The 20,707-nt window shown below is 42.0% G+C and overlaps 1 protein-coding gene across 3 annotated transcripts in view; it reads left to right on the top strand.

Annotated features, from left to right (window-relative positions):
* The window catches only part of LOC106607187 (cGMP-dependent protein kinase 1), a 193,902-nt gene that overhangs the window by 18,316 nt on the left and 154,879 nt on the right, over positions 1–20,707 (top strand). For 2 of the 3 annotated variants that reach the window (XM_014203895.3, XM_014203887.3), the window contains exons 1-2: positions 7,025–7,877; positions 13,030–13,196. In XM_014203895.3, coding sequence (XP_014059370.2) covers positions 7,567–7,877; positions 13,030–13,196 — 478 coding nt within the window. In that variant the 5' untranslated portion in view covers positions 7,025–7,566. Of the gene's footprint in view, positions 1–7,024; positions 7,878–13,029; positions 13,197–20,707 lie in introns of those variants that run through there. The other variant, XM_014203919.3, reaches the window with a different exon arrangement.

Raw genomic sequence — 20,707 nt, 5'->3', positions numbered from 1 at the left:
TTCAAGGCAAAACTGCTCCAGCTCCTTCAAGTTGGATGGGTTCCGTTGGTGTACAGAAATCTTTAAGTCATTCCACAGATTCTCAATTGGATTGAAGTCTAGGCTTTGATTAGGCCATTCCAAGACATTTAAATGTTTCCCCTTAAACTACTAGAGTGATGCTTTAGCAGTATGCTTAGGGTCATTGTCCTGCTGGAAGGGGAACCTTCGTCCGAGTCTCAAGTCTCTGGAAGACTGAAACAGGTTTCCCTCAAGAATTTCCCTGTATTTAGCGCCATCAATCATTCCTTCAATTCTGACCAATTCCCCAGTCCCTGCCAATGAAAAACATCCCCACAGCATGATGCTGCCACCACCATGCTTCACTGCAGGGATGGTGTTCTCGGGGTGATGAGAGGTGTTGGGTTTGCGCCAGCCTTAACATTTTCCTTGATGGCCAAAAAGCTCATTTGTAGTCCCATCTGACCAGAGTACCTTCTTACATACAGTTGAAGTTGGAAGTTTACATACACCTTAGCCAAGTACATTTAAACTCACTTTTTCACAATTCCTGACATTTAATCAGAGTAAAAATTCCCTGTCTTAGGTCAGTTACGATCACCACTTCATTTTAAGAATGTGAAATGTCAGAATAATAGTAGTTTATATACACTCAATTAGTGTTTGGTAACATTGCCATTAAATTGTTTAACTTGGGTCAAACGTTTCGGGTAGCCTTCCACAAGCTTCCCACAATAAGTTGGATGAATTTTGTCCCATTCCTCCTGACAGAGCTCGTATAACTGAGTCATGTTTGTAGGCCTCCTTGCTTGCACACGCTTTTTCAGTTCTGCCCACACATTTTTTATAGGCTTGAGGTCAGTGCTTTTTGATGGCCACTCCAACACGTTAACTTTGTTGTCCTTAAGCCATTTTGCCACAACTTTGGAAGTATGCTTGGGGTTATTGTCCATTTGGAAGATCCATTTGCGACCAAGCTTTAACTTCCTGACTGATGTCTTGAGATGTTGCTTCAATATATCCACATAATTTTCCTCCCTCATGATGCCATCTATTGTGTAAAGTGCACCAGTCCCTCCTGCAGCAAAGCACCCCCACAACATGATGCTGCCACCGCCGTGCTTCACGGTTGTGATCATGTTCTTCGGCTTGCAAGCCTCCCACTTTTTCCTCCAAACATAACAATAGCCATTATGGCCATACAGTTCTATTTTTGTTTCATCAGACTAGAGTACATTTCTTCAAAAAGTACGATATTTGTCCCCATGTGCAGTTGCAAACCGTTGTCTGTCTTTTTTATGGCGGTTTGGAGCAGTGGCTTTTTCCTTGCTGAGCTGCCTTTCAGGTTATGTCGAGATAGGACTCGTTTTACTGTGGATATGGATACTTTTGTACCTGTTTCCTCCAGCAACTTCACAAGGTCCTTTGCTGTTGTTCTGGGATTGATTTGCACTTTTCGCACCAAAGTACGTTCATCTCTAGGAGACAGAACGCGTCTCCTTCCTGAGCGGTATGACGGCTGCGTGGTCCCATGGTGTTTATACTTGCGTACTATTGTTTGTACAGATGAACGTTGTACCTTCAGGCGTTTGGACATTGCTCCCAAGGATGATCCAGACTTGTGGAGGTCTCCAATGGAGGTCTTGGCTGATTTCTTTTGATTTTCCCATGATGTCAAGCAAAGCGGCACTGAGTTTGAAGGTAGGCCTTGAAATACATCCACAGGTAAAGCTCAAATGAGGTCAATTAGCCTATCAGAAGCTTCTAAAGCCATGACTTAATTTTCTGGAATTTTCCAAGCTGTTTAAAGGCACAGTCAATTTAGTGTATGTAAACTTCTGACCCACTGGAATTATGATACAGTGAAATAATCTGTCTGTAAACAATTGTTGTAAAAATTACTTGTGTCATGCACAAAGTAGATGTCCTAACCAACTTGCCAAAACTATAGTTTGTTAACAAGATATTTTTGGAGTGGTTGAAAAACGATTTTTAATGACTTCAACCTAAGTGTATGTAAACTTCCGACTTCAACTGTGTGTTTGGGGAGTCTCCCACATACCTTTTGGCGAACACGAAACGTGTTTGCTTATTTTTTTCTTCAAGCAGACTTTTTTCTGGCCACTCTTCCGTAAAGCCCAGCTCTGTGGAGTGTACGCTTAAAGTGGTCCCATGGACAGATACTCCAATCTCCTCTGTGGAGCTTTGCAGCTCCTTCAGGGTTATTTTTGGTTTCTTTGTTGCCTCTCTGATTAATGCCCTCCTTGCCTGGTCTGTTAGTTTTGGTGAGTGGCCCTCTCTTGTCAGGTTTGTTGTGGTGCCATATCCTTTCCATTTTTTAATAACGGATTTAAATGGTGCTCCGTGGGATGTTCAAAGTTTCAGATTTTTTTTTATAACCCAACCCTGATCTGTACTTCCCCACAACTTTGTCCCTGACCTGTTTGGAGAGCTCCTTGGTCTTCATGGTGCCGCTTCCTTGGTGGTGCCCCTTGCTTAGTGGTGTTGCAGACTCTGGAGCCTTTCAGAACAGGTGTATATATACTGAGATCATGTGACAGATCATGTGGCACTTAGATTGCACACAGGTGGACTTTATTTAATGACTTCTGAAGGTAATTGGTTGCACCAGATCTTATTTAGGGGCTTCATAGCAAAGAGGGTGAATACATATGCACACATCAGTTTTCAGTTAGTTTTTTTTGTAGAATTTTTTGAAACAAGTAATTTTTTTCATTTCACTTCACCAATTTTGACCATTTTGTGTATGTCCATTACATGAAATCCAAATAAAAATCCATTCAAATTTCAGGTTGTAATGTAACCAAATAGGGAAAATGCCAAGGGGGATGAATACTTTTGCAAGGCACTGTAGCTCATCTGGTAGGCTCATGTCACTGTGCAGCTCGCGACTGGGTTTCCCTTTGTTGTCCGTAATATTTTTCAAGCCCTGCCACATCCGTCAGGCATCAGAGCCGGTGTAGTAGGATTCAATTTTAGTCCTTATTAATGTTTGATGGTTCGTCTGAGGGCATATCAGGATTTCTTATAAGCGTCTGGATTAGTGTCCCACTCCTTGAAAACGGCAGCTCTAGCCTTTAGCTCGGTGCAGAAGTTGACTGTAATCCATGGCTTCTGTTTGGGAAATGCACGTACGGTCACTGTGGGGACGACGTCATCCATGCACTTATTGATGAAGCCGGTGACTGAGGTTGAATACTCCTCAATGCCATTGGATGAATCCCGGAACATATTCCAGTCTGTGCTAGCGTAACAGTGTAGGTTCCGTCCCTCTCTTCACCCCAACCTGGGCTCGAACCAGGGACCCTTGCACACATCAACAACTGACACCCCACTAAGCATCGTTACCCATCGCGCCACAAAAGCCACGGCCCTTGCGACGCAAGGGGAACAACCACTTCAGGTCTCAGAGCGAGTGACGTCACCGATTGAAACGCTATTAGCGCGCACCACCGCAAACTAACTAGCCATTTCACATCGGTTACACTAGCAAAACAATCCTGTGTCGTAGCATCCGCATTATCTGACCAGTTTAATCTGAATAAATGAGTACATTGAGTTTTGTTTTGTTTCGCTTTTCTTTGTTAATTATGTGGGCTAATATACAGCCAAAACAGTAGGTGGTGGCATGCACCTATAGCATTTGTTTGTGGATTGCAGTAATAGCAAAGAAGAAAACCCTGTACAGTAGGTGGCAGCAATACAACAATAGGTGTAGTGTGCCATAAAACTTGAAAGAAGAAGAAGAAGGCACCATCCGGGACCGCTGGTCTCTACACACAATAGGCAGATTTTCTTGCGGTTCAATTGCCTATTACCGTGGCCCGTCTGTAAGCACCTAAACCCTCAGCTGCATTGTCTTCATCACTAATGTGACATCCTCTGGAAGAGACCAGTGAGTATAAGGCGATATAAGGTCTAATGAAGTTCAGTGGGTTTCAAATGCATCAATGGCATAACAATTGCCTATTTTCATAACTCCAATTCCATTGCATTACATTGAGCCATTGAACGTCCCTTTTATTCTTGTGAGGAAAATGCCCCGATGCTCCGACACTGCCCAAATGCTCTGTCTAAACGCAAATCACCTCAAACGTGATACAGTTTTGGAAATATTTGGAACTTAACTTTCATATAAGCGAGAAATATTTGTTCAAATACAAAAGATAGACTTTTGTTGCACCCTGCTGTATTTTCAAGAACACCGCCTCCAACCGAGACTACACCAGGGATACTGTAGTTAAGGAAATTATGATATTGGAAACTCCATTGGATTCGTATAATGCCCATTGTGTACGTGGTCCGTACATTGTCAATGGGCCACGTGGTGCATTCAGGGTACAATCCCACAAGGAGTGCACTCCTTCAAGGAGTGAATGGAAGTCAATTGGGCACTAGAACAAGAAGCACATTACAAATATTTTCTAAGATCTGACATATTTGTAATATTGTGTCATTTTCAAATCGTGACATTACATACTTTTAAGGAAAATAAGCAGTTTCTTGACTTATACCCTGACTTTCTACAAAGAATTTGGTGATGATCAGCTTAGCAACCGCGTATTACAATGTAAGCTTACTTTTAATCAGTCTGTCTGCACATTTCAAGACATGGAATATGGGGGTGTAGTGATATTCCCAATGGGCTGGACGATTCTATTCTCATCACTCATCTTGAAAAAACGGATATTAAAAACATGGAAGTCAATCATTCTGCCATCATTAACACAATGTAAAAATCAAATGATTTATTAGTTAAATATTTAAATAGCATGGGCGACTGAGAAAAACAAATTGGTATAATTTAAGGCCATGTGGCTAACAATAATGCAGGCACTAGGAATGGGGGTGTGAGCATGCGGGTCTGGACAGATGAGATGTTTCTGTGTCTTTGTTTGTGTCTGTAAGTTGCTGTTCGTGTATGTATGTATGTTGCTTAAGCATTACATTTTGCATTTTAATAATTTAGCTAGCCTGAGTGGGGTTTCTTTCGAGATAAAAAACTGTTGAGGAAGGTTATCTTTTGCACTGTTGAACCAATCCAGTAAATGTGAAGGATGATTTGATTTGATTTAGATTTGATTTATTAGGATCCCCATTAGCCGATGCCAATTGCGACAGCTAGAATTACTGGGGACGACACATAACAAAAAAGACATTACAGACAAAAGACTTTACAATTTACATACAGTACCAGTCAAAAGTTTGGACACACCTACTCATTCAAGGGTTTTTCTTTATTTTTACTATTTTCTACATCGTGGGATAACAGTGGAGACATCAAAATTATGAGATAACACATATGGAATTATATAGTAACCAAAAAAGTGTTAAGTGTTAAACAAATCAAAATATATCTTATATTTGAGATTTTTCAAAGTAGCCACCTTTTGCCTTGATGACAGCTTTGCACACTCTTGGCATTCTCTCATCCAACTTCACCTGGAATGCTTTTCCAACAGTCTTTAAGGAGTTCCCACATATGCTGAGCACTTGTTGGCTTATTTTCCTTCACTCTGCGGTCCAACTCATCCCAATTCATCTAATTTGGTCTTCTTCTTATTGGTATCCTTTAGTAGTGGTTTCTTTGCAGCAATTCGACCATGAAGGACTGATTCATGCAGTCTCCTCTGAACAGTTAATGTTGAGATGGGTCTGTTACTTGAACTCTGTGAAGCATTTATTTGGGCTGCTATCTGAGGTGCAGTTAATTGTTGATTTCTGAGGCTGGTAACTCTAATGAACTTATCCTCTGTAGCAGAGGTAACTCTGGGTCTTCCTTTCCTGTGGTGGTCCTCATGAGAGCCAGTTTCATCATAGCGCTTGATGGTTTTTGCGACTGCACTTGAAGAAACTTTCAAAGTTCTTTACATTTTCCGAATTGACTGACCTTCATGTCTTAAAGTAATGATGGACTGTCATTTCTCTTTGCTTATTTGAGCTGTTCTTGCCATAATCTGGACCAAATAGGGCTATCTTCTGTATACCAACCCTAAATGTAACAACACAACTGATTGGCTCAAACGCATTAAGAAGAAAATAAATTCCACATATTAACTTTTAACAAGGCACACCTGTTAATTGAAATGCACTCCAGGTGACTACCTCATGAAGCTGGTTGAGAGAATGCCAAGAGTGTGCAAAGCTGTCATCAAGGCAAAAGGTGGCTACTTTGAAGAATCTCAAATATAAAATATATTTTGATTTGTTTAACACTATTTTGGTTACTTCATGATTCCACGTGTGTTATTTCATAGTTTTGATGTTTTCACTATTATTCTACAATGTAGAAAATAGTAAAAATAAAGAAAACCCCCTGAATGAGTAGGTGTGTCCAAACTTTATATTGGTACTGTACATAAAATCATTAACATGTAGTGTGTGTGTGCATCTATCAGTTGCACATACATGTCAGTGCATACAACAAGGAGAGATTGAATATGGATTTGTTAACGTACAAAAGCAGAAATCCCCTGAACACCGGATGCATCTGGTTGTTTTCCAACCTGCATATCACAGTCATATTAAGTTCATTTTTACCTCAATAAGTAGCTATCAGCAAAGTCAGTGCTAGTAAGAAAAGACAAGTGTAAGTTTTAGTTCAGCAGAGCCTTCTGTTACAATAAAGGACACGGCTTGAGATGCAAAACCAATTTGTGTGAAAATAGTGAAGAAGCTTTCTGTTATTTTACCTGGAGTGTAATTCCATTTTGGGTTTTGTAATAGCATTGATCCTGATATGCAGTTTGGTTTGCTTTGTTCATAAGCTATCCAAATCAGACTATAATGAAGTGCAAACATGATTGATGGTCTGTTTTGATGGTCTGGTAGCCATTAAATAGTTGCAGTATTATGATCTGAATTATGCCATTAGAAAATGCTGTGCCACATAGCTTTGATCTTATCAACACACACACACACACACACACACACACACACACACAGACCAATAAGACAAAAACCAAGACAAGCTTGTTTTTTTACCACGTATGCTGCATGGCCGTATGCAGTGGCTCATTACACCAATTTCAAAATATCGGCCTGTATTTTAAGGCCAACGCAACCTTAGCTAAACTCAACTTTGGTAATTTCTATTTTTCAGTAGTGCCTGGGGTGCCTCGTCCAGTTGACCTGTGTTTTCTTCTCACAGGGTGGACGGCATTGTACCTCGGATTCCTGTAGTCGCCCTTCTCCCCTCGCGCCCTCAGGGTCGTAGCCTGACGCACTCCGGGAGGACCGGCCTGCTTCACCACTGACACTTTCAGCCAGAGAGAGAAAGACAACTTTACATTTCCAGAGACTGCGGTGCTCCCGGGGGTTCACTTTGATAGTCGTCTCATCCACTGTATTTGCTTATTTAGATATTCAGCACCGGTTGTCAACGGAGATCAAGCCGTTTGGAAATCAAGTAGGACTAGAGGGAGGATATCATGTTTAAAGCTGTAGATGCGGGATAAAGTTGTCAGTAAGGGCGGAAAAGGAATAGGCTACAGTATCGACTGGATAGCTTTGGTTAAAGGTTTGTAAAGTCCCCTTGGCGTCGGGATGAACATGGGTACCTTGCGCGACCTCCAATACGCGCTGCAGGAGAAGATTGAGGAGCTGCGGCAACGGGACGCGCTCATTGACGAGCTAGAACTGGAGCTTGACCAGAAAGACGAGCTAATACAAAAACTACAGAACGAGCTGGATAAATACCGGTCCGTTATCAAACCGGCCACCCAACAGGTCGTCAAACAAACTGAGCTGCACGAGCACCAGCGGACTAAGAGACAGGCGATTTCTGCGGAACCCACCGCCATCAACATCCAGGATCTTAGCCATGTCAGGCTGCCTTTCTACCCCAAAAGTCCACAGTAGGTGTACAGTTACAACAGGGGTGCCTGTTTCTGCATTACTGTGTTTCTGCATTACATGTTTAGACGTTATGTGATCCTGCCCGTGGCTGTGTTTATCCATTGTGCATTATTCTTAGTGTGCGTAATTCCTCAATGGGGCATTTGGAGCATCAGGTGTTCGACCTCTCAGACTCATATTATCGATATTTCATCTAGGATCAGTCAGTATGCTAATATTATGTATTTTGCATTTTTTTCAGCTTCTTCTGAATGTTATATCACACTTGGTATGCATCAATGATATGCATCTATGTAAAAACAGTATGGGTTATTACTGACATCATCATGTGAGGTGAATGTGTCACCTCAGTGACGCTAGAGACAAGTGTTGTTGAGGTGTAAAGGGTATGAATACAAGCCCGACTCTGTGTAATGTACCTGTGTTTGTTTAATCCAAACTGTGATAAAAGGCGGTGCCATGTTATCTCTCTACGAATTGTTCACATTCTGATGACACACACACACACACACACACACACACACACACACACACACACACACACACACACACACACACACACACAGGGCTCTAAAGTTTGACCAACCTGGAGTAAACATTTTGGAGCACAAATGTATTTTTTAAATAATAATTGTTCTAATGATAATGCTTCACTGTAGCGTTATTTGTCGAGCGCAGCTTCGTTTGTGTCATGCTTGCACCATTAATTCAGCAAAAACTGTTTGTTTCTAACCTAAACAGTTCAGAAGACACACACACTCTCTTGGTGGTCGGTGCCGTTTAAGATTAGGGAGGATGATCATTTGTTTATTTCTATTGCAGCATATTGGATGACTGTCATTCATATTCCATTCACCCAGCTCAATATACATTCGATAGGTTTAGGCTGCTACATGATACAGCATTTTCCCCTATACCCATCACGAGGTTGCTACAAACTAGCCTAGGAATTAAAGTTTACAACGTCGGTGCACAGATCGAGAGAAAATTTGGAATAATCAAGGTCACAGACAGTGACACATTTAATTAATACCGCCTAGCACACTCTTGCGTGCATCTAGCTGATCTTGGGTGTAATCATTAGTCCAAACAGTTGCAAACAAGATTTTCTATTGGACAAATTCAGTTATGTTGATCCCGTTTCGTTCCATTTGCTTCCGTTTAAGAAACATTTTTCAACCGAATTGGCTGAATGAATACACCCCTGATCACCTGCAGACACAGTTCACTTTCATAGCAGCCACATACAAACGGCATGATCACTTTGCTCATTGTTTAATTCCTTCTCGAATCCACATGTTTTCCTCCTCTCACCTTTTCTCTTCACTTGTGGACTTTAGTGTACAACTCAACAGCTGTCTGTGACCAGGAAAAAAAAACTTTCCAAGCTAAACCTTCATACCATAACCGCTAACCGCTACACACAGCCTACATCACTGTCACCATGGCTAACGTCATAGTCAACATAGCTACTAGAACTAATGCGTTAGTAAACCCGCTACAATCATGCATTACAGTGTACAGCAAGCAGTTTTACAGGGCCCCGGTGGCAATAAATCAATATATCAAAATCTTACCACCCCTCGTATTTTTATAAGGTTTTACCGACTGGTTGTCACTGCACCTTCATTGGCGCATGCTGTCCTTAGTGTTTGAGCCTCTGAGGGATGATGCTGTTGGAACTACCCTGGCTTCAGAGAGCATGTCTGTGTTACAGGAGTTGGCCATATCCCATAAGTGACACAAAACGAGTATTAGAAATAGAATTTTGGGTTACTAACGTTACCCCGGTTCTATGAGAACACGTGTGAGATGTTTTACCTCTTTTCCCTGCTAGCAAGAGCGCAATGAAGAGAGGCATGTTTGAGAATGACCTGTTGGTGGGCGAGTGGCTACCTTTATGGAGGACAACGCAGACATATAATATATGGTTGTGAATGCTGAGGCCATTGACAACTATTCTGGGTACAGAGGAATGAGTTTCAATAGAGCTGCTCCTCTATCGATTAGAACAGAGGACTGTGATGTTTACTCAAATGCTTGGAGATCGATGCCTCTTCTCTGTTTGACCAATTTGTTTGTCAGTTTGGGTTTAGATATCTGAATAGAAAATGAGAAACCAGCACACTGTTCTTGCCAGTAGTACTGTTGATGAAGTTTATGTATTGGCCTATCAGCCTTCGTCAGAGGGTTTAGAAAATAGTTTTTTTTTTTAAAGAGTTGGCCATTAAAATGTTCTTTCTTTCCCAGTTTTCCCCCTTTTATCTTTCTAACTGGATTAGTCCTCTGGAATGTGTCTATTGGTCTCTCTCATGTACAGTAGGACCTTCATTTGACTCACCCCGTTGCAGGATAACTTTTCTGCGATGCAGAGAATGTATAACTTGCAGTGTATTTGAGATTTAAAATAGCTTCTAAATCTGTAATTACACTTTGACATTTCAGACATGATTTTGTCCAAAAATGTATCAACCCCTACAAATACATCCATTAATTATAATCCAGATAATAATTCACATTCCCTGTTGCTGCAGGATTATTTTCCTGCTGTAGCAAACTGGCTCCAATTAAGAGCCTACATCTGTATCTCTACTTTCACTTGCTCAGCCTCTCTCTCCCTTATTCCTCTAAAAGAGCATATTTTCTCCTTTTAAGGAAGACGGACCGCATTCTGTCCCCAAACCTGACTGAGTGTGTGTATCTTCCCTTCCAGCAGAGAGAAAGAGAAGGAGAGGGGGAGGGGAGGGTAGAGGGTAGAGGGTTGTTGTGTACTGTGTTGGATGGCTAGAATCTAGAGGACATGAAACAGAAATGTCACAGGACTGCAGGCTCCTCCACTTTGGGGTCTGTAGTGTAGTACGCGAGGCCAGGGACCCTCACACCTTTCCTGTATGTAAATCTGTCAAAGGGTCATGGGTTAACCTCCCTGGGCGCGTCCCACTCTAGTCAACAGCCAGTGGAATCGCGTGGCGCGAAATACAAATACCTCAAAATGCTATAACTTCAATTTCTCAAACATATGACTATTTTACACCATTTTAAAGACAAGACTCTTGTTAATCTAACCACATTGTCCGATTTCAAAAAGGCTTTACAGCGAAAGAAAAACATTAGATTATGTCAGGAGAGTACCCTGCCAAAAATAATCTCACAGCCATTTTCAAAGCAAGCATATAAGTCACAAAAACCAAAACCACAGCTAAATGCAGCACTAACCTTTGATGATCTTCATCAGATGACACTCCTAGGACATTATGTTATATAATACATGCATGTTTTGTTCAATCAAGTTCATATTTATATCAAAAACCAGCTTTTTACATTAGCATGTGATGTTCAGAACTAGCATACCCACCGAAAACTTCCGGTGAATTTACTAAATTACTCATGATAAACGTTCACAAAAAACATAACAATTATTTTAAGAATTATAGATACAGAACTCCTTTATGCAATCGCAGTGTCAGATTTTAAAATAGCTTTTCGCCGAAAGCACATTTTGCAATATTCTGAGTACATAGCTTGGCCATCACGGCTAGCTATTTTGACACCCACCAAGTTTGGGGCTCACTAAACTCAGAATTATTATTAGAAAAATTGGATTACCTTTGCTGTTCTTCCCCAGAATACACTCCCAGGACTTCTACTTCAACAACAAATGTTGTTTTGGTTCCAAATAATCCATAGTTATATTCAAATAGCTCCGTTTTGTTCGTGCGTTAAGGTCACTATCCGAAGGGTGACGCACGAGCGCATTTTGTGACAAAAATGTTCCAAATATTCCATTACCGTACTTAGAAGCATGTCAAACGCTGTTTAAAATACATTTTTATGCAATTTTTCTCGTGAAATAGCGATAATATTCCAACCGGGCAACGTTGTATTCATTCAAAGGCTGAAAGAAAAAAATTGAGAATTCTCTTGAACGCGCATCTCAGTCTCACTGTCCCCAGGCTGACCACTCACAAACTCTCCTGCTGTTCTTCGCCCAGAGACAGCAGACACCCCATTCCACTTTCTGGCGGCTTTAGAGAGCCAATGGTAGCCTTAGAAAATGTCACATTACAGCACAGATGCTGTATTTTCGATAGAGATGCAACAGAAGGACAACAAATTGTCAGACAGGGCACTTCCTGTATGGAATCTTCTCAGGTTTTGGCCTGCCATATGAGTTCTGTTATACTCACAGACACCATTCAAACAGTTTTAGAAAGTTTAGAGTGTTTTCTATCCAAATCTACTAATCATAGGCATATTCTCGTTTCTGGGCAAGAGTAGTAACCAGTTTAAATCAGGTACGTTTTTTATCCAGCCGTGCAAATACTGCCCCCTAGCCCGGAGAGAAGCTTCCGGATGTATGCAGATATTGCTCTTGGGAAACAGGGGAGTACTATAACATTACCGCTCCTTGCTGTGCTTCTCTTTACTCTCTCATGGTTAGGATTAAAGGATAGATTGAAAGATAATGTTGTTTTTAAAGTGTGCTCCTTTTATACCTTCATAACATCAACAAAGGATAGGCAGGCCATATGTTTTGGCACAAACTAAATATTGTAGACCTGTAAGTAAAATGTATGCACGCATGACTGTAAGTCGCTTTGAATAGAAGTGTCTGCTAAATTACATACTGTATATTATTATTATATTATGTCTGTGTGGCTGTGTGTGGTCGCTCGTAAAAAGGAAGAGAGGGGTGTTTGGTGGTGTGTTGCCAGAGAATGCTGGACGGGACTTTAGAAGCTTGGGACACACTTCAAACCGTCTCCCTTTTGTGAGTTCTATTCCCAGCATCTGTTGAGGGGTAGAAAACATTTCCTGTCCCTTTTTTATCTTAATGACAGAGAAGCTTCTCTTTGAAGACACGAGTCCTTGTTACATGTGATTAGCCTCTTTTACAGTTGGGTGATAAAGCGCTAAATGACTGTCTGCTTCCTTGTGAAATGATTTCAATACAAAACAGACACAGAAAATCTTTGTATACAGTACTCATTACACCCAATCTTGTCTAATCGAATTCTATGTTCTGGTCAAAAGTAGTGCACTAGGGAATAAGATATATTTTGTCTGTCTAATCTCCAATGAGTGTTTTACATGTCCTTACAATGACATATGAATCCCATTTATCTACCTACTTCTCCTCTCTCCCCCCAGGTCCAAAGACCTGATCAAGGATTCCATCTTGGACAATGACTTCATGAAGAACCTGGAGCTGTCTCAGATCCAGGAGATCGTGGACTGCATGTACCCTGTGGAGTATGGCAAAGACAGCTGTATCATCAAGGAGGGCGATGTGGGCTCACTGGTCTACGTCATGGAAGGTACATACAGTATCTTTACTCACTCCCTGCATCACACACTGTGATTTGTACGTCTGGCATTGGGGTTTTGTGAGGTTGTGTGAATCTCTAAAATGTTCTTGTTTTTGTTTGAAACAGGATTGGATAACCATTAGTGGGAATAACCATTAGAGTTACAGTGCCTTGCAAAAGTGTTCATCCCCCTTGGCGTTTTTCCTATTTCTATTTGGATTTAATGTAATGGACATACACAAAATAGTTTAAATTGGTGAAGTGAAATGAAAAAAATAACTTTAAAATATTCTAAAAAATAAAAAACGGAAAAGTGGTGCCTGTGTATGTATTCACCACAAGTCCACCTGTGTGCAATCTAAGTGTCATATGATCTCAGTATATATACACCTGTTCTGAAAGGCCCCAGAGTCTGCAACACCACTAAGCAAGGGGCACCACCAAGCAAGCTGCACCATGGACAAAGTTGTGGAGAAGTACAGATTAGGGTTGGGTTATAAAAAAATATCAGAAACTTTGAACATCCCACGGAGCACCATTAAATCCATGATTAAAAATGGAAAGAATATTGCACCACAACAAACCTGCCAAGAGAGGACCGCCCATAAAACTCACAGACCAGGCAAGGAGGGCATTTATCAGAGAGGCAACAAAGAGACCAAAGATACATTTTTTACATTTTACATTTTAAGGAGCTGCAAAGCTCCTCTGCGGAGATTGGAGTATCTGTCCATGGGACCACTTTAAACCATACACTCCACAGAGCTAGGCTTTAAGGAATTCTCTCCCGAAAAAGCCATTGCTTAAAGAAAAAAATAAGCAAACACGTTTGGTGTTCGCCAAAAGGGAATGTGGGAGACTCCGCAAACATATAGAAGAAGGTACTCTGGTCAGATGAGTCTAAAATTAAGCTTTTTGGCCATCAAGGAAAATGCTATTTCTGGCGCAAACCCAAGACCTCTCATCACGCCAAGAACACCAACCCCATATTGAAATTTGATAGTGGCAGCATCATGCTGTGGGGATGTTTTTCATCGGCAGGGACTGGGAAACTGGTCAGAATTGAAGGAATGATGGATGGCGCTAAGTACAGGGAAAATCTTGAGGGGAAACCTTTTTCAGTCTTCCAGAGATTTGAGAATGGGATGGAGGTTCACCTTCCAGCGGGACAATGACCATAAGCATACTGCTATAGCAATACTCAAATTATTTAAGGTGAACCATTTAAATATCTTGCAGTGGCCTAGTCAAAGCCCAGACCTCAATCCAATTGAGAATCTGTGGTATGATTTAAAGATTGCTGTACACCAGTGGAACCCATCCAACTTGAAGGAACTGGAGCAGTTTTGCCTTGAAGAATGGGGGGGATTGGGGGTGGGTGAATAGTTATGCATGCTCAAGTTTTCAGTTTTTCTGTCTTATTTATTTATTTATTTGTTTCACAATAAAAAATATTTTGCATCTTTCAAGTGGTAGGCATGTTGTGAAAATCAAATGATACAAACCCCCAACATTTTAATTCCAGGTTGTAAGGCAACAAAATACGAAAATTGCAAGGGGGGTGAATACTTTCGCAAGCCACTGTAGGAGGACAGAGTCTGTCCAGACTGGATCTCAAGAGATTTTGGAATGGGCCGTTTAGTTAAAGTTAGATCTTTTCTGATCTTTTTAGACACAAAAAGTTGTCTAAATGGCTCCATTCCAGAATCCTAGAAGTTAAGCCTGTGTCTATTCTGGAAAGGAAAAAGAACTCTGAAAGCTTTATTTGTCTAGGACTTTTTTATACAATGTCATTGTGGCAAGGCATTTAAGTGAGTTTAAGGGATCTTGACAATGACAAAGGCAATGTACTACACTATAAACTTCTACAGACCCATGGCAATAGTAATGGAAAAAATATAAAACGTTTTGTTTGGTGTTATATTCTATGCTTCTATGTGGGGGGATACTACTCAGAAATACATGTGTGTGTGTAATAGTTACAGTGGCATTTCAAGTTAATTGAAGCGGTTATTGATTGACGCCACTGGAGTAGCATTGGTTTTATACAGGCCACTGATTTAAATTATGCAATCTGTAGCAGCGTTTATGGATTCCTTATTGGATGAAAAATGGTTAACTTGGAGTTTTCCTAGAAAGACAAAACAGAAGTCTATTCGTTCTGCAAGAGAGAATTATTGAATACCAAGTTGTTTTGTGTGTACAGTAAACATTGTGTGTTCTTGATTAAATGAACCCAAACAGGCTTTTGCTCTCTTTAGATCAGGACATAGGAGGAATCCCCGTCAATGCCAATGCTGACTGAATATATTTGTATTGATAATATAAATCACATAAAGCCCCAACATCACTGAAATAGCAGCACAAACTGTACAATGAAAAATTACCAATATTGAGAATGATGGAAAAATGTCAGGAACACATTTGCATTGTGGTCGTCTAGCTGAGCTAATCCATGTAGGCTACTGAGCAGCGACATAGTGTTGAAGGAAGTACACTCTCTTGACTGATCTTTCTCATTGTCACTGACACAGTGTCACTGACACTGATGGCTCTTCAACAGGATGGCTGCTAAAATAAACTCCTTCAAGATTAAATATTACTTTGAGTTTAGAGCAACAGCTCTGTTTTCTTTGCCTCTAGACCTAAAATACGAACACATCAAGAGGTAGATATCAGAACTGTGGCATTTCAAGTTGATTGTGTTTTTGAGAAGGTTAGCATCAGTCAGATTGATTGACAGTTTGGGTGTGCAGAGGTTTTCAGATTGTATTGTTTATACAGTGCATTCAGAAAATATTCAGACCCATTCACTTTTGTTTCACATTTTGTTACGTTAGTTTTATTCTAAAATTGTTTAAATCAATGTTTTTCCTCATCAATCTACACACAATACCCTGTAATGACAAAACGAAAAACAGGTTTTTAGATTTCTTTCCATATCTAAAGAGAGCAAAAGACTTATTTACATAAATATTCAGACCAATTGCTATGAGACTCGAAATTGAGCTGTTTCCATTGATCATCCTTGAGATGTTTCTACAACTTGATTGGAGTCCACCTGTGTTAAATTCATTTGATTGGACATGATTTGGAAAGACACACACCTGTCTATATAAGGTCACACAGTTGACAGTGCATGTCAGAGCATAAACCAAGCCATGAGGTCGAAGGAATTGTCCGTAGAGCTCTGAGAGAGGATTGTGTCGAGGTACGGATCTGGGGAAGGGTACCAAAAAGGTCTGCAGCATTGAAGGTCCCCAAGAACACAGTGGTCTCCATCATTCTTAAATGGAAGAAGTTTGGAACCACCAAGACTCTTCCTAGAGCTGGCTACCCGTCTAAACTGAGCAATCGAGGTAGAAGGGCCTTGGTCAGGGAGGTGACCAAGAACCCGATGATCACTCTGTCAGAGCTCCAGAGTTCCTCTGTGGAGATGGGATAACCTTCCAGAAGGACAACCATCTCTGCAGCACTCCACCAATCAGGCCTTTATGGTAGAGTGGCCAGACAGAAGCCACTCCTCAAGGCACATGACAGCCCGCTTGGAGGTTGCCAAAAGGCACCTAAAGACTCTCAGACCATGAAACCAAGATTGAAGTCTTTGGCCTGAATGACATGTGCCACATCTGGAGGAAACCAGGCACCACTCATCACTTGGCCAGTACCATCCCTATGGGGAAGCATGGTGGTGGCAGCATCATGCTATGGGGATGTTTTCAGTGGCAGAGACTGGGAAACTAGTCAGGATTGAGGGAAAGATGAACGGAGCGAAGTACAGAGCGATTCTTGATCAAAACCTGCTCCAGAGCGCTCAGGACCTCAGACAGGGGCAAAGGTTCACCTTCCAACAGGTCATCGACCCTAAGCACACAATCAAGACAACGCAGGAGTGGCTTCTGGGCCAGTCTCTGAATGTCCTTGAGTGGCCCAGGCAGAGCCCGGACTTGAACGCGATCGAACATCTCTGGAGAGATCTGAAAATCGCTGTGCAGCAACGCTCCCCATCCACCCTGACAGAGCTTGAGAGGATCTGCAGAGAAGAATGTGAGAATCCACAAATACAGGTTTGCCAAGCTTGTAGTCATACCCAAGAAGATTTGAAACTGTAATCGCTGCCAAAAGTGCTTCAACAAAGTACTGAGTAATGGGTCTGAATACTTATGTAAATGTGGCAAAATGTGGAAAAAGTGAAGAGGTCTGAATTCTTTCCGAATCCACTGTACACAGGTAACTGACAAAATAAAGGAAACACTTGAGTAAACATGGGATACAAATTATATTGAAAGATGCTTCCACACAGGTGTGGTTCCTGAGTTAATTAAGCAAATAACATCCCATCATGCTCTGGGTCATGTATAAAAATGCCCAGTTGCCCATTATTTTGTCTACCATGGCTAGAAGAAGAGATCTCAGTTACTTTGAAAGAGGGGTCTCAAAGGAGCATAGGGTGTTTAAAGTGTGTGTGTGTGTGTGTGTGTGTGTGTGTGTGTGTGTGTGTGTGTGTGTGTGTGTGTGTGTGTGTGTGTGTGTGTGTGTGTGTGTGTGTGTGTGTGTGTGTGTGTCCCAGTCACCAGACCTCAACCCAATTGAACACTCATGGGAGATTCTGGATTGTTTTCTACCACCATCAACAATCCACCAAATTATGGAATTTCTCGTGGAAGAAAGGTGTCACATCCCTCCAATAGAGTTCCAGACACTTGTAGATTTTATGCCAAGGCGCATTGAAGTTGTTCTGGCTGCCTAACACCCTATTAAGACAACTTTGTGTTGATGTTTCCTTTATTTTGGACTGTATGTGTGTGTGTGATAGAGGTGGAATCCACTCAGGGCTAGTTTTCCTCAAGGTGAGCTGTGTATAGATCAATTTGTTATATTCTGTGCTATGATCTACCTCACCACCTATACTTTGCCACACACACACACACACACACACACACACACACACACACACACACACACACACACACACACACACACACACACACACACACACACACACACACACACACACACACACACACACACATACACACAGAGAGAGAACAAGACCAGCCAGCCAACCCCGCAGGGTGTATGTATTAGGGATTATATATATTTTTGATCCAGTAGTGTATCGCAATATTATTTTGGACAATATCATATAAATTATTAAATCCCCCCAAAAATTGTGCTCGTCACTTGTACCTGTGACAAAAAAATCTGCGCCAACATGTTTTCAGCACTTTTATTTCCATGACTAATCAATACTTGTTTTCTCATGTCTTTCTCTTGTCCCGCTGTAGCAGACATATAGTGAGCAATATGTTTGGAACATATAATCGCAATAAAATTGCAGTATTGAATCACAATACGTATAGAATCCTGATAAATCGTGATTTATTTATATTATTTCTACTATTTATTTCTCGTAAGTGGAGATTTTCTATTTTTTCCCTCACTCATCTGTCCATTTGAATTCCATTGTCACTGTCACTTGCCCACTCAAGCATGACATTGGTATCATCTGTTGCCCACCAGGTGCCCTTAGAGAGTTCCTCAATGAGCTTGACACCTTGATAAGCTCATTTCCTGATGATGGCTCACCGCTCATCGAACTGGGCGACTTCAACCTCCCAACATCTGCATTAGATTATTTTCTTTCTACCTCTTTTTTCCCGTTTCCTTCTTTTGACCTCACCCGTTTTCAGTCCCCTCCCACTCAAAAGGCAGGCAATACGCTTGTCCTCATCTTTACTAGAGGCTGTTCACCTACTAATCTCACTGCAACTTCCCTCCAGGTCTCTGATCCCTACTTAGTTTGCTTTCCTGTCTCCCTCTTTTCCAACCCTTCCCACTCAGCCACTACACAGATGGTCATGCATCTTTGCAATCTTCGCTTTCTCTCTCCTACTACTCTCCTCTTCTTTGCTATCATCTCTCCCTTGATTCTGCCCCCTTGACACTACTCTCCACCCTTTCCGCTACCTATGACTAGCACTGTCCCCTTTCCTTCTGGCCAGTTTGGCCCTCCCCTCCTGCTCTGCGGCTGAGTGACTCATTGCGAGCTGTATCCTTTCACTCCCTCCTCTCTACCTTCTCTTCCTCTGTATTCGCTGCTAAAGCCACTTTCTATCACTCTAAATTTGAAGCTTCTGCCTCTACCCTTGGAATCTCTCCCTCCTTAATTCTCCACCTCCTTCCTCCCTCTCCGTGGACAACTTTGTCAACCACTTTGAAAATAAGGTTGATGTCATCCACTCCTCATTCACTCAGCCTTTTGAGTCCACTGGTCCCACTCACACAGGAATACCCTTACGACTTGACCTCTTTCACTATTCTCTCTCCAGATGAAATCCTGCGACTAGTGAGGTGTGACCGCTCGAACAAATCCAGAGCTTCTCTTCTTCGAGTCCTCACTTTCCTCATCATCTCAACCCTGACCCCTCTGACTTCAAACTGACCAGAGTCGCTCCCCTCCTCAAGAAACCAACACTCGACCCCTCTGATGTCAAACACTTATTTGTTTTCATTCCAAAACTCTTGAGTGTGCTGTCTCGGACCAACTCTCTCGCTATCTCTCTCAGAACAATCTTCTTGATCCTAACCAGTCAGGCTTCAAGATGGGTCACTCAACTGAGACTGCCCTCATCTGTGTCACGGAGGCTCTCTCTACTGCCAAAGCTGACTCTCTGGTTTTATCCTCCTATCCACCCTCTCAGGGCTTTGTGTCTCAGGCTCTGCACACTCTTGGATCGTCATCTTACCTGGTAGACCGCTCCTACCAGGTGACCTGGGGAGGATCTGTGTCTGCACTATGTAATAACACTACTCGTGTTCCCCAGGGCTCGGTTTTAGGACCTCTCCTCTTTTTTCTATACACCAAGTCACTCAGCACCGTCATATCCTCACATGGTGTCTCTTATCATTGCTATGCCGATGTCACTCAACTACTTTACTCCTTCCCCCCTTCTGACACCCAGGTGGCGACACACATCACTGCGTGCCTGGCAGATATCTCAGTTTGGATGTCGGCTCACCACCTCAAGCTCAACCTCGGCAAGATGGAGCTGCTCTTCCTCCCGGGATGGCCTGCCTGCTCCAAGACCTCTCCATCTCGGTTGACAACTCCATGGTGTCCCCTTCCCAGAGTGCAAAGAACCTTTGTGTGACCCTGGATAACGCCCTGTTGTTTTTTTGCAAACATCAAAGCATTGACTTGCTCCTGCAGGTTCATGCTCTGCAACATCCGTATAGTACAACCCCACCTCACACAGGAAGTGGCGCAGGTCATAATCCAGGCACTTGTCATCTCCCGTCTGGACTACTGTAACTCACTGTTGGCTGGGCTTCCCTCTTGTGCCCTCAAACCCCTGCAACTTATCCAGAACGTCACAGCTCGCCGGGTCTTCAACCTTCCCAGTTCTCCCATGATACCCCATTCCTCCGCACACTCCACTGGCTTCCAGTCGAAACTCGCATCCACTACAAGACCATGGTACTTGTCTACAGAGCAGCAAGGGGAACTGCCCCTCCCT

Source organism: Salmo salar, chromosome 01 (assembly GCF_965601325.2).
Source record: "Salmo salar chromosome 01, fSalSal1, whole genome shotgun sequence".
Lineage (NCBI taxonomy): Eukaryota > Metazoa > Chordata > Actinopteri > Salmoniformes > Salmonidae > Salmo > Salmo salar.
The sequence above is the reverse complement of the archived record's forward strand: the minus strand, read 5'-3'. Positions and strand labels throughout refer to the sequence as shown.